The sequence below is a fragment of the Cydia amplana genome, chromosome 1, assembly GCF_948474715.1.
Source record: "Cydia amplana chromosome 1, ilCydAmpl1.1, whole genome shotgun sequence".
Classification (NCBI taxonomy): Eukaryota; Metazoa; Arthropoda; class Insecta; order Lepidoptera; family Tortricidae; genus Cydia; species Cydia amplana.
This window is the reverse complement of record NC_086069.1, coordinates 10,603,164-10,616,305: the sequence shown is the minus strand read 5'-3', so window position 1 is coordinate 10,616,305 and position 13,142 is coordinate 10,603,164. Positions and strand designations below refer to the sequence as shown.

Genomic DNA, 13,142 nt, shown 5'->3' with positions numbered 1-13,142 from the left:
ATCACGGCACGGGATTCGCCCACCTCGTCCCCCCGCACCCCCGTATTTTTGGCAGCATCGGTTTCATGAAAGAATTGGCCTAAGCTCAGTCTAGAGGTTGGATTGTCAGTAGGCAGCAAAAGACGGCCGTCTTTACGGTGGCGACATGTGGAAAGTACCACGGCGTCATAACACACCGTCATCCACCAAGATCAAAGCGGCAAATTTGAAAAATGTAGGCGCGATGGGATATCGTCCCATAGAAAATTTGAATTTCGTGCCTTTTCCTACTGACAAGATTTGCTTGATCATCTATAATTTACTTGGAGGATGAAATATCATCAGAAGAGGAAAATAATCGTAGTACGGAATCATTTATTCAAATCTCGTGTCATTTATTCAAAATGGCGTCACCGCTATCTAATAAAACGTTCACGAAACTATCGAGACCGTCATGACGGCCGTCATCTTACGTTACGGTGACAATCAACGTAACGTAACGCCGTCTAGGAAACCGCGCCATCTTGCTTACATAGACAACGTTCTAGTGACGTCAGTCAACGCTATATAGCGGCCGTAATATGACGGCACCGTTTTCGGAGGAATCCAAAGCTTAACACTCTCTCTCTTTTAGTTGATTACTTAAGTCATGCTCTCTTGGTCATAAAATACAGGCTTTTAGGTTTACCTGCAACAAAGTTACGCGATTTATTAAATAAACCGAACGGCTTCAAGAAAGATAGTGCATACTATGGCTATGCGTGGTGTCTTTGCTTATTTTTGCTCGCCTATTACCCCCATATATGCCCCATATTACCATATTATTTATGTTAGTATACTAATTACTGAATACTATTCCAGATTGCTGCCCATAGGTCCGAAGCCCAATAAGGACCAGTATCCAGTTTTTAACGCCCTGGTGGATCGTGTACGAGAAGCTCTTACTTTACCACCAGGTACCATTCTCCGCTTATGTAACTTGTCACATTCTTTTGGATTCCGATTTTTGGTTTGGTAAATAAACCTCCCCTAGTGACTGTAATATAAATTTATTACCAGTCAGCCACCTTATTAGTACCAGTTTTGTTTCTTGTAGAACAAAACAATGTGATAGTCCAGGCGTACGAAGTAATAGTTACTAGTGTTATGTCATATTTTGGACCAGTGTTATATGGTTTATATATTTTAATTAAGGAAATAGGTCTATTAGTTTGATAACCCTTCATTGTAATAATGTATTACTATAGGAGACTATTTGTATCTAAATAAAGAAATGCAATAAAATAAAATAAATAATTTCTTTAATAGCTTATTCAATTTTAAATTTTTCACGTAGACGATTCAACCGACAAGACAGACTCCAGTAGCCAGCACGAGCCCGAGCCGACGCCGGAGCCGACACCAACACCGACATCGAGGCCACAGGACTTAACCAAGAAACTCTCGTCTGAGGGCGCCACGTATGTATTCGTACTAGTTATCTCACATAATTTTATTCCCCCTGCTTTTATAAATGTTTCCGCTTTAGAAATCTCTTCAATTAAATCGGTGAATTTAAGTTGTAATCTAGAATTTTTCAAGCCGTCGAGCGTCGGATAATTGTCTCGTTCGTCAGCACTCAAATAATTCACTATGATTAGTTACCTTCGCAGACCTAACAGACTATGTGTGGTACCTCTCTACGTACCTATCTACGACAATATGATTATGTAATTTATGTAGCATAAGACTTAGCTACATTCCAAAACGCAGACATATTCGCAGACAAGTGGCCGTCCTTACAACATAGTATCAGGATTTTTTTTAACTCAACCTATGTAAATTAATATAGTATCAGGATTTACAACGTAGTACCAGGATTTTTTATTTCTTAAACTCTACCTATGTAAACTAGTAGTTATGTATATGACTATGTATTATAACAGTATCAGTCTAGGACTGTAAACTATACATGTGTTTATTTAAATAATAAAGAATAAAGACAGGGCCAATGATTGGAATGACTGTTTTAATTTCCCAGTCGGTCTCGGGGAGCATCGCCCCGGCGCCTGGCGCGACAGGCCGCGCAGCTCGGCTCGCCGCCCACGCCGCCGCCGCCGCCCCAGCCGCCGGCAGCGAGACCACAGAGCTCAGGTAGGTACATCTATGTACACGTGTGGAATGTAGTCTAGCGTAACAACTTTATAGGCGGCAAAAATGTAGGCGCGAAGGTTCGATCCATTACAGTTTTTTTTCTTGTGATAAACTTAACTGCCGGACTACAGCTGCTCAATTGGCTACTTTCCTACTAATCAAATCAGCTTCTTTTTTAGAACTGTCAAAACGATTTGCTAAGATGGAATTTATATGAAAACGTGTGTAGGGACAATACTTTTTATATTTCAATCCGATTTATTAAATAATAAGTTTTTGGCAAAAATTTCATTTTTGGTACAAGCTTTTATCGCTGACTGTACTTTTCTTACGACAGACAACTAATACTCATCGAGACAATTCTAAAAACCCCTAACACAATTAGGTTGCGTTGTTTCATCACAGAGTTCCTATGACCACCTCCTGTCTCCATCATCAGATCAGCTCGATGGTGCCATAATATTGCATTGTCACCCGACTTACATGTGTATGCAAAATTTCAGCTCAATCGGAAACCGGGAAGTGGATCAAATTTAACTTGCAAGATTCCATTACATAGTTACATACAGGTCGACCTAATAAAAGCGTGTTAAAAATTGGGATTAAAAATAACTGCTATCTATGTATTTCTAATAATTATTTGGTGTTTTATTTTTGAACAGCATGAAATAATTTATTTTCAGTAGAGGAAAGTACCCAAATCTGTTAGTGTGCGGAAATAGAAGAGCCGTGGACATAGACTAGGAATCCTCTAGACGGAGTTTAGAGCAATTATTTCATGAAACCGATGCTGCCAAAAATACGGGGATGCGGGGGGACGAGGTGAGCGAATCCCGTGCCGTGATTGGTCCGTTCAAAGACTCGGACCAATCACAGCACGGGATTCTGACACTTTGATTCGAAGATGGAGTAAAACTACCGTATATAGTGGCAGAGGGGGTAGCGTTACTATGCTCAGTCATAGAGAAAAAAATACATAGAGTGCTCACTCCATACATCAGTTTTAGTACCAAAAAGACTATTAGCATCTAGCGTCGAGTAGCGGAACTATCAGTACTGCTACTTGACAATAGATGTAGCACCGACCGGAAAGTCTTATGCTGTTGAGATAAGACTTTCCGGTCGGTGCTACATCTATTGTCAAGTAGCAGTACTGATAGTTCCGCTACTCGATGCTAGATGTAGACACTGAAATTAATAGTCTGAACTGATGTATGGAGTGAGCACTCTATGTATTTTTTTCTCTATGGCTCAGTCTAGTGGCCGTGGACTTTAAGGGAGCCAATAGATTCTATGAGTATTCTGTCTTGCAGAGAGCGCGCTGGACGGCGCGGGCGCCGGTTGGTGGGAGGCGGACAGCCGCGCCGGCCGCCGCGCCGCGCACGCCGGCACCGCGCCGCGCCCCGACACCACGCTCCAGTACCGCTGTCAGTCGATACACTTTACTTTGGTGGCATCGATCGATCGCTAACGATCATGATTTCAAACTTATAGAAAGACTGTAATAGTAGAAAGCCTGGAAAAGCTACTAGATTTTAAATATTGTGGGACGTTCTTAAACAGATCGTCAGACAGTCACTTTATGCAGGTAGGCCGAGCGGCTTTCCTACAAAAAGTGCCTGGCAACCGTGTAATAAGCGCTTCTGACTAGGGGTCACAAAACCGTGCGTATTTTAGAAAACCGGGTTTCCGGTTTTTTCGGTTATTTCGATTTTACATATAATTTGTAAAATAAGCAAGTATTTTTTAGGATCAATGTTTTATTATTCAGTCTTCCACGACATTTATATTTACTCTATCTTTACCAAGACCATCAAATTCCATCAAAAAAGTTTTTAACCTCATGGTCAGCAATTCTGAAGAATACCTGAGCAAAATATTACGTGACAACGGGGTTGACATAGTCCTCCTTCAGGAAACACACACCGCTGATAATACCCAACTCGCTAAACGAGGTAAGTTACAAGGGATTTGATTTGGTTGCGGCCACTACATCAGCTGAGGATATAAGAAATATGATGTGGAAATGCTATCATGACTGGACAGATAGGAACAACACTTTCTTAGCCATTTCTAACAAAGGCAAAGGAACCTGAACAAACCTGAAGGAACGAAGAAGAAGAAAATTGTACATAGTAAGTATCGCGAGATTGTATTTTGTTATAATTACTACAATCAACATTTTTAACTAGACATCAACGAACGTTCCTACTAAAATGTTATTTAAACTACGTAGTACAGGAAATTAAGGGATATTTAGTGAAAATAGTAACGAACGTATAATGTATTGTGTTGTTCTAAATATATTTAACAAACTCTGAAGTAATTGTTGCTCATCAAAATAATTAAACTATGTTTATAAAACTGTAAAATCGAAAACCTCGAAAAAGCCGGTTTTATCAAAGTCAAAACCCGGTTTTGGCAATTGGCTGAAAACCCGGTTTTTTCGATTTCAGTGAAACCGGATTTGTGACCCCTACTTCTGACCCAATCGTTGGAAATAATTGAACGTGGAAAACTTGTGTTTCGGTCTTGTGACCGAACGCAGTAAAGCTTTGGCCTGAAACACTGATCACATATTGCTATTCAATGTCTCAGGCGCGGAATGTGGCACAGCAGTCGAGCAGTACAGTGATGAGGAGCTAGGGCTCTGCGTGATCATCCTGGCCACGTTCGTGCACCGCGAGCCGTGTGCTGCGGCCGCCATGCTCCCGGCGCTGCTGCATAACGTCAGCAGGTAGCTTTCCTTTTTCTCTGTAAGCACCATTTTAGCAATTTTTCGTGTAATAAAAACAGCTATGGTAATGATATTTGTAAGTAAGGTCAATTTGGAATAACTACGGGTAAGGAAAGTCTCTTATAGATCTCGTTCATAAAACCGGGAAAATGTCGATTACTTTAAGTGTGTGCTAGACAGCTGTTTTTTTATGCAGTTGAATTTTATTAAATTCAATATTATCATTATGATTATAGGTTGCACTTTTGGCAATAATCATAATGTTAATATTACAAAAATCATATGATTGGGCGTTGATTAAAATCTGTCAAGTACAGACTAACTGTAAAATACTTTTGACAAGTTTTAAAAGGCGTTCACTTATGAAGATCGCAACGTAAAGGTAGAAAAATGAAAACAAGACTTAATAGTTAATACTGTTGTATAAACAAAAAAATATGATATTATAAATTCCATACTTCAACAGTTGCAGAACCGCGTGGCGTTTGGGTCGAGCCATTCAGTTATAAACCCCCGGTACTTGTTGGCAGGGTGGTCCAACTAGGCAACTACGCTTGGCAGACGGAGACGAACACCCGTCTGCCGGGCAGCGCGGTGTTCGTGGCCCACCAGTTCCTGCGCTGTGTGCTGCATCAACTGGCACCCAACAATGTGTTCCTGCAGATATTCCTGCTGAGGAGTCCCGGTATGTGTTATATGTTTTGACAGGGTGGCCACCTTGGCAACTACGCTTGGCAGACGGAGACGAACACCCGTCTGCCGGGCAGCGCGGTGTTCGTGGCCCACCAGTTCCTGCGCTGTGTGCTGCATCAACTGGCGCCCAACAATGTGTTCCTGCAGATATTCCTGCTGAGGAGTCCCGGTATGTGTTATATGTTTTGACAGGGTGGCCACCTTGGCAACTACGCTTGGCAGACGGAGACTAACACCCGTCTGCCGGGCAGCGCGGTGTTCGTGGCCCACCAGTTCCTGCGCTGTGTGCTGCATCAACTGGCGCCCAACAATGTGTTCCTGCAGATATTCCTGCTGAGGAGTCCCGGTAAGTGTTATATGTTTTGACAGGGTGGCCATCTTGGTAACTACGCTTGGCAGACGGAGACGAACACCCGTCTGCCGGGCAGCGCGGTGTTCGTGGCCCACCAGTTCCTGCGCTGTGTGCTGCATCAACTGGCACCCAACAATGTGTTCCTGCAGATATTCCTGCTGAGGAGTCCCGGTATGTGTTATATGTTTTGACAGGGTGGCCACCTTGGCAACTACGCTTGGCAGACGGAGACGAACACCCGTCTGCCGGGCAGCGCGGTGTTCGTGGCCCACCAGTTCCTGCGCTGTGTGCTGCATCAACTGGCGCCCAACAATGTGTTCCTGCAGATATTCCTGCTGAGGAGTCCCGGTATGTGTTATATGTTTTGACAGGGTGGCCACCTTGGCAACTACGCTTGGCAGACGGAGACTAACACCCGTCTGCCGGGCAGCGCGGTGTTCGTGGCCCACCAGTTCCTGCGCTGTGTGCTGCATCAACTGGCGCCCAACAATGTGTTCCTGCAGATATTCCTGCTGAGGAGTCCCGGTATGTGTTATATGTTTTGACAGGGTGGCCACCTTGGCAACTACGCTTGGCAGACGGAGACGAACACCCGTCTGCCGGGCAGCGCGGTGTTCGTGGCCCACCAGTTCCTGCGCTGTGTGCTGCATCAACTGGCGCCCAACAATGTGTTCCTGCAGATATTCCTGCTGAGGAGTCCCGGTAAGTGTTATATGTTTTGACAGGGTGGCCATCTTGGTAACTACGCTTGGCAGACGGAGACGAACACCCGTCTGCCGGGCAGCGCGGTGTTCGTGGCCCACCAGTTCCTGCGCTGTGTGCTGCATCAACTGGCGCCCAACAATGTGTTCCTGCAGATATTCCTGCTAAGGAGTCCCGGTAAGTGTTATAATTTTTGACAGGGTGGCAATCTTGGCAACTACGCTTGGCAGACGCGATCACCCGCCTGTGGGGCAGCGCAGTTTTCGTGGGTCACGTTTCTACGTGTGCTGCATCAATTGTCGCCCAACAATGTGTTCCTGCAGATACATACATATTCCCGATATGTTTTCTCGAGGATAATTTGCCAGCATGCTACAACATCACATGATAAATGAGAACTTTTGCCACGATTATGGCAACAGGCACTCTTGTCATCTTTTAGGTTCCTTTAACATTTTATTTGTTAATCTTGATGCTTCGTTACATTTTTTTGAGAGACTACAATGTTTTCTCATTAGTGATGCTGACATAGTTCCATGACTTTCCCTAACCAAATGATTTATTGTTTTAATTTCCCAACCCAATAGAGAAACAACGGCTGATGTTCTTCAAGAGCATCGCGCAGGCATTCGTCGACTTCAACGAGCTGTACCCGTGTGGGCCGCTGCAACTCGTGGTCGAGCATTTGAACTCTAAGAAGACTCTGCCTATCGATGTAAGTTAACTCCTTATGTAACTATTTCGGTTCTTTTAAAACTCAACTCTCTTTTAACCTGTCGAATCCCACGATATGACGTCACCACAAGCGTTCTGGCTCATATATGAGCCGTGGGAGCTGACAGATTAAAAAATGATCCTGGCTTGGTTGTGGAGCAGTAAACGCAAATAATTTTATTTATTTATTGAAACATTTATAAATTTGTATATTTATGGTTATAACTTATAAGATAATTCATTTATTTTACCATCATTTAGGTCCGTTACTCCGTAGTATACCTACTTTAACACAAAAACCAAATTATTAATATTTTTTTTGTTTAACATTGTCCTATAAGCAGTTAAGAGATCTTAGAAGATTTAGAACCTGTAAATTGTGATCTAAAAAAAGAAATGTTTTCAGCAAATATCCGTGATCGCGTCAAACATCTGCCTGTACCTGTCTTGCCTGGCGCCAGAAGTGCTGGGCCCGACCACCGCCTGCTGCGCTTTGCTTAGCCAGCTGGAAGCGCTGTTCCGCTCCATAGTGCTGCAACTGCCAGCTGTGGATGAGCCTGGCACGCTGTTGCGAGCCGCCGCCGCAGTGCTGAGGATACCCGGGGCTAATCAGAACAAGGTCGGTGATAAATGACTATCGCTATCCATTCCTGCTCGCTTAATGCTACACCAGTTGTTATAATATTCAGCTTTTTACGTAAAGTTAATATCTTAAAAAGTGCCAATATACAATGTTCTTTAGTTATTTCTCTGCCATGCTTTTGAATCTCAAATCATCATTAATACCAGAGGTTCTCGGTTTTTTATTTCTCCGTAAGAACATGAAATATTTTTGCAATGCAATTCTGCATAGTGCTGCGAAGTTGTTCGTCTTACGTGTGTAATTAACGAATATATAAATGAACGTTTTGTATATTCTACACTTGGTTATAATTTAAAGTGGCAAGCAATATTAGATACGTTTTGCTTACTTGAGTAACTTGGACCATTCTTACACAGAGCATCCTCGAGCCAATCTCCAAGATCATCAGCTACTCCATCCAGAACTACGTCGTGAAACTATCCATCATCTCTGAGCTGAGCGCCGTTTGCGTGCGCGTGTTCAGCCGCGACCGCGACAAGCTGCTGGTGTGTCGCGTGCTGGTGTTCGAGCTGGTGCAGGCGCTGCGGACGAAGACCACCATCCCGGACGAGAACCTGTTCATACTGATACAGTTTGTGCTGCAAGGTACTTATGGACTAAGTTGAATAGGGTATTTGACTAATAGTCAAATCAGTTTCTTTTTTCGAACTGTCAAAACGATTTTGCTACTATCGAATTTATATGAAACACTAGCATGTGACGTCACAATCGAATAACCTACTCTATATAGTTTTATACGGGTGTTAAAATAGAAACTGTGTCTAAAAATAACTGCTGACTACGTTTCTCTATTAATCTTCTGGTGCTTTATTTCATGCATGGTGTAAAATAATTTATTTTAAATACAGTCAAATGCCCTATTGTTACCTATATTCATTTTTTTTAACACAAAGCCTTATCGTGCTCAATACGGGGCGAGATAGATTTGTGTGTAGTGTGATTTCTGTAATATTGACCCAATACTTTTTATTTATTTTATTTAACTTTAACTTTTTATACACCAGGTCACAACTGCACCCTAGTCCTCCCGCCGGCGCTGAACACAGGCGACCTGCTCACACCAAGCGGTCCCGAGGCGCGGGACCTCGGCTCCGGCGCCGTGGACTGCATGCGGCCGCACCTGCCCGACATGATCGACCTACTCCAGGACCCCCACCTACTCAACAAGATCAAGGTACCGTGAACACTGCTCACGCCAAGCTACCCCCCACATGCCAAACTTGTGGACGACAAACGCCCATTCAGGGCTCGAAACCGGTTTTTTTTTGTAAAACCCAAAATAGCCCAATATTCTTAATTATTTTATGCTCTTTACGTATGACTGAATCATGTATTTAGGTAACAACTTCGTATTATTAGATTGTCCCATTAAAAATGAAATAATAAGCCAAAGAACGTAATAATATCGGTATTTTTTTGTATGAAGAAAAAACAGGTGCCGAGCCTTGCGCCCATGCATTGATCTATTTTGTCACCAGGGATCCGTTTCCAAGTCAATAGTGAACCGCAATCTAATTTGTCTTAACGAGGACACGCTAGGAGCGATCGTGAAGGGCGGGATCGCTCAATACGTTGCGTTGGAACTGGCAGCGGAGAGAGGCGGCAAGGCCTGCTCGCAGGGCCGCCATGTGTTGCCTTGGCTCACCACCACCGCATTACCTGGGTTAGTATACATTATTATTTAATTTGGCGATTTTACTGGGTGAAAGGGCTCTATTTTTCTTTACTCGGCCCTAACGATTGTTTTTTAGGGTTCCGTTCCCGAAGAGTAAAAACGAGACCCTATTACTAAGACTCCGCTGTCCGTCCGTCCGTCTGTCACCAGGCTGTATCTCACGAACCGTGATAGCTAGACAGTTGAAATTTTCACAGATGTATTTCTGTTGCCGCTATAACAACAAATACTAAAAACAGAATAATTTTGACAGATTTTTGACCGAAGTTAAGCAACGTCGGGCGGGGTCAGTACTTGGATGGGTGACCGTTTTTTTGCTTGTTTTGCTCTATTTTTTGTTGATGGTGCGGAACCCTCCGTGCGCGAGTCCGACTCGCACTTGGCCGGTTTTTTTTTTTTCGATTTTCCGTAAAGAACGCATATAAATTATTCCGCTATCACATTTTCGGTCTGCCTGGGCGTCATCTTCAGTAACTAACTCAGAACCTTTCCGGATGTATGCGACAGATATGTCCATATTAGTCACGCCCCGTCCTGCTTTATCGCAAACCCGTTTATCTGATTCGATCAGTTCTGTGAATACCTAGTTTACTACGTTCCATCGTTCGCTGACTACTTGGAAAAACAGAAACAGAACAATCTTATTTTCCACAACAGATCGCGAGAAGTCAGCGAGTGCATCACCCGCGTCCGCCTCGTGTCCTGGCTGGTGATGGGCGCCCTGTGCAACGCTTGCGGCGGCGCCGGCTCCGAGCCGCAGCCGCTACAGCAGCCCGTGCCGCAGGACGCGAACTGCCACATCACCGACCACATACAGGTGCCTGATAGAAAGTAAATAAATAAATAAATAATGTGAGCCTATATGCGTCCCACTGCTGGGCACAGGCCTCCTCTCATGCGCGAGAGGGTTTGGGCTATAGTCCCCACGCTAGCCCAATGCGGATTGGGGACTTCACATACACCTTTGAATTTCTTCGCAGATGTATGCAGGTTTCCTCACGATGTTTTCCTTCACCGAAAAGCTAGTGGTAAATATCAAATGATATTTCGTATATAAGTTCCGAAAAACTCATTGGTACGAGCCAGGATTTGAACCCGCGACCTCCAGATTGAAAGTCGGACGTCATATCCACTCGGCCACCACCGCTTCCACCATAGAAAGTATTGAAGTTAAACAAGTGTTGAGAATCCCTTTATCTCTAAACTTTGATCATCACGCATATTGTTGGGCTCTTAGGGGCGTAGGGGAAACGCAGTAGATTCCTGTAGAGTGCGTGACCATTTAGGTTCCAGAGAGTGAGTACGAACGCCCTGACGATGGTGAGAGATGCGATGGTGGAGTTTATCATCATATCACGTGTCTGTTCTATTTTCCAGACAATTATGTCTTCATACGTGGAGCAAACGAAACCAGGTCCTCAACGAATGAATGCGCTCTTCCACGCTTTCATCCTCTGCCACCTGTGGACCCTGTACCTTGAAGAACTAGCGGCGGCCAGCACCCCTAGTAGCGAAGCGAACCACACCACTGTGTGTATCCTGCTGGACTTCTGGTGCAAGCTGGTGCCGAGCATACTACAGGTCACCGTGCAGTCGAAAGTGGTACGTATCTTAGGTATTTGTTTTTAGGGTTCCGTACCCAAAGGGTAAAAACGGGACCCTATTACTAAGACTCCGCTGTCCGTCCGTCCGTCCGTCCGTCCGTCCGTCCGTCCGTCCGTCACCAGGCTGTATCTCACGAACCGTGATAGCTAGACAGTTGAAATTTTCACAGATGATGTATTTCTGTTGCCGCTATAACAACAAATACTAAAAACAGAATAAAATAAAGATTTAAATGGGGCTCCCATACAACAAACGTGATTTTTGACCGAAGTTAAGCAACGTCGGGCGGGGTCAGTACTTGGATGGGTGACCGTTTTTTTGCTTGTTTTGCTCTATTTTTCGTTGATGGTGCGGAACCCTCCGTGCGCGAGTCCGACTCGCACTTGACCGGTTTTTTATTTTTAAAGCGGTCTCTTCTATGTATATGTTCACCTATCTAACGACGAGTTCTGTTCCACCTGTTGATGTACCTTAGCGGTTGGCAATACTCACGTTAAGTTCATTTTTAATACAGCTGGCAGAAACCGTGAACCTGCATTTTCTGAGCCTGCTGGAATCTCTGCTGGAGTGCAACTCGACCGTACTCAATAAGCTTCTACCTCTCTGGACGCCCATCCTGCATTCACCGCTTTTCAGTGTAAGTATTTTTCCTGATATCCAAGGACATACTCGCAAAGTCGAGCTTATGCTCTGGTTTCCTAGGATTGCGGTGCAGTCATATAGCGGCCGTCTCCATACAAATACTACGACATCCATATTTAGCCGTATTATTTAGTATGGAGACGGCCGCTATATGACTGCACCGCTATCCTAGGAAAACCGATCTTTAGCACGCTAGACTACTAAAGGTTTGTGAGGGTTGGAATAGTTTTGACGTAAGAAGTTACAGTCTGTAAAATTAATTTTTAGTTACCAACGTACACTGACAATCCAACCTCTAGACTGAGCTTAGCCCAATTCTTTCATGAAACCGATGCTGCCAAAAATACGGGGGTGCGGGGGGACGAGGTGAGCGAATCCCGTGCCGTGATTGGTCCGTTCAAAGACACGGACCGATCACGGCACGGGATTGACTCGAAGATGGAGTAACGCTACCGTATGTGTGGCAGAGGGGGTAGCGCGACTATGCTATGTCTAGAGGTTGGATTGTCTGTGCCAACGTATAATGTTACGTAAAATTAAGAAAGTAAAATTGAGTATCGATGTTTTCCTCCTAGATGCCTCCTCACGTAGCCGAGCGTGTGGCGGCGTGCCGCGCGCTCCGGCCGGAAGTGGTGCGCGCGCAGAAGCCCCCCACCGCGCGCCCGCAGCGCCGCCTGCTGCGCCTGCTCGCCAAGATGGCGCAGCTCGAGTTGCAGCCGCACGCCTTCTACTTCATATAGACGGTTTATATAGTCTGTCAAGCCGGATATGTCAGTAGCAATGTAAAGCAAACTAAAGTATGGTATCCCTAGGACACGAGCAAAAAGCAGCAATGTACATCGAACAACGATGAAATGTAAACAAAACAGTTCCACAGATAAGATATAAAAGACACACGATTTTTGAGTAATTCAAACGTAGTGTTGCTAACCCGCGATTTTTCAAATTTGCCGCCTTTTTCTACTGACAAGATTTGGTTGACCCAGTATATATATGTTTCAACGTATGTTTGAATAAAAGTGTTTATTTATGTGCGGCGCGCTTCGTCCACGCAGAAACCCGAGTTTAAATACTACCTGTTCAGTGAAATAAATATAAGTACTATTCTTTTTTGAACACATTCCTCGTATCCGAATAACTCTGAACCGGGAATCTATATGTTAAAAAAATGCAGTTACAGGATACTTGCATATAAAATATTTATGTGAACTTGAAGAGGACAGATTAACACTTCGGTGATTATGAAATCTAGATAGTTAGCTGTTTA

General features: G+C 44.2%; 1 protein-coding gene across 1 annotated transcript in view; it reads left to right on the top strand.

The window, feature by feature from the left end:
- The window catches only part of LOC134662827 (protein unc-79 homolog), a 54,625-nt gene extending 42,005 nt beyond the window's left edge, over positions 1-12,620 (top strand). The window contains exons 45-65 of the mRNA XM_063519177.1: positions 841-935; positions 1,316-1,439; positions 2,000-2,141; positions 3,428-3,539; positions 4,711-4,849; positions 5,380-5,534; positions 5,588-5,711; positions 5,794-5,888; positions 6,044-6,153; positions 6,266-6,385; positions 6,443-6,562; positions 6,620-6,773; positions 7,184-7,311; positions 7,717-7,929; positions 8,310-8,538; positions 8,958-9,127; positions 9,432-9,616; positions 10,286-10,445; positions 11,006-11,230; positions 11,748-11,870; positions 12,451-12,620. Coding sequence (XP_063375247.1) covers positions 841-935; positions 1,316-1,439; positions 2,000-2,141; positions 3,428-3,539; positions 4,711-4,849; positions 5,380-5,534; positions 5,588-5,711; positions 5,794-5,888; positions 6,044-6,153; positions 6,266-6,385; positions 6,443-6,562; positions 6,620-6,773; positions 7,184-7,311; positions 7,717-7,929; positions 8,310-8,538; positions 8,958-9,127; positions 9,432-9,616; positions 10,286-10,445; positions 11,006-11,230; positions 11,748-11,870; positions 12,451-12,615 — 3,088 coding nt within the window. The 3' untranslated portion in view covers positions 12,616-12,620. The remainder of the gene's footprint in view (positions 1-840; positions 936-1,315; positions 1,440-1,999; positions 2,142-3,427; positions 3,540-4,710; positions 4,850-5,379; positions 5,535-5,587; positions 5,712-5,793; positions 5,889-6,043; positions 6,154-6,265; positions 6,386-6,442; positions 6,563-6,619; positions 6,774-7,183; positions 7,312-7,716; positions 7,930-8,309; positions 8,539-8,957; positions 9,128-9,431; positions 9,617-10,285; positions 10,446-11,005; positions 11,231-11,747; positions 11,871-12,450) is intronic.
- The last annotated feature ends 522 nt before the right edge of the window (positions 12,621-13,142 follow it).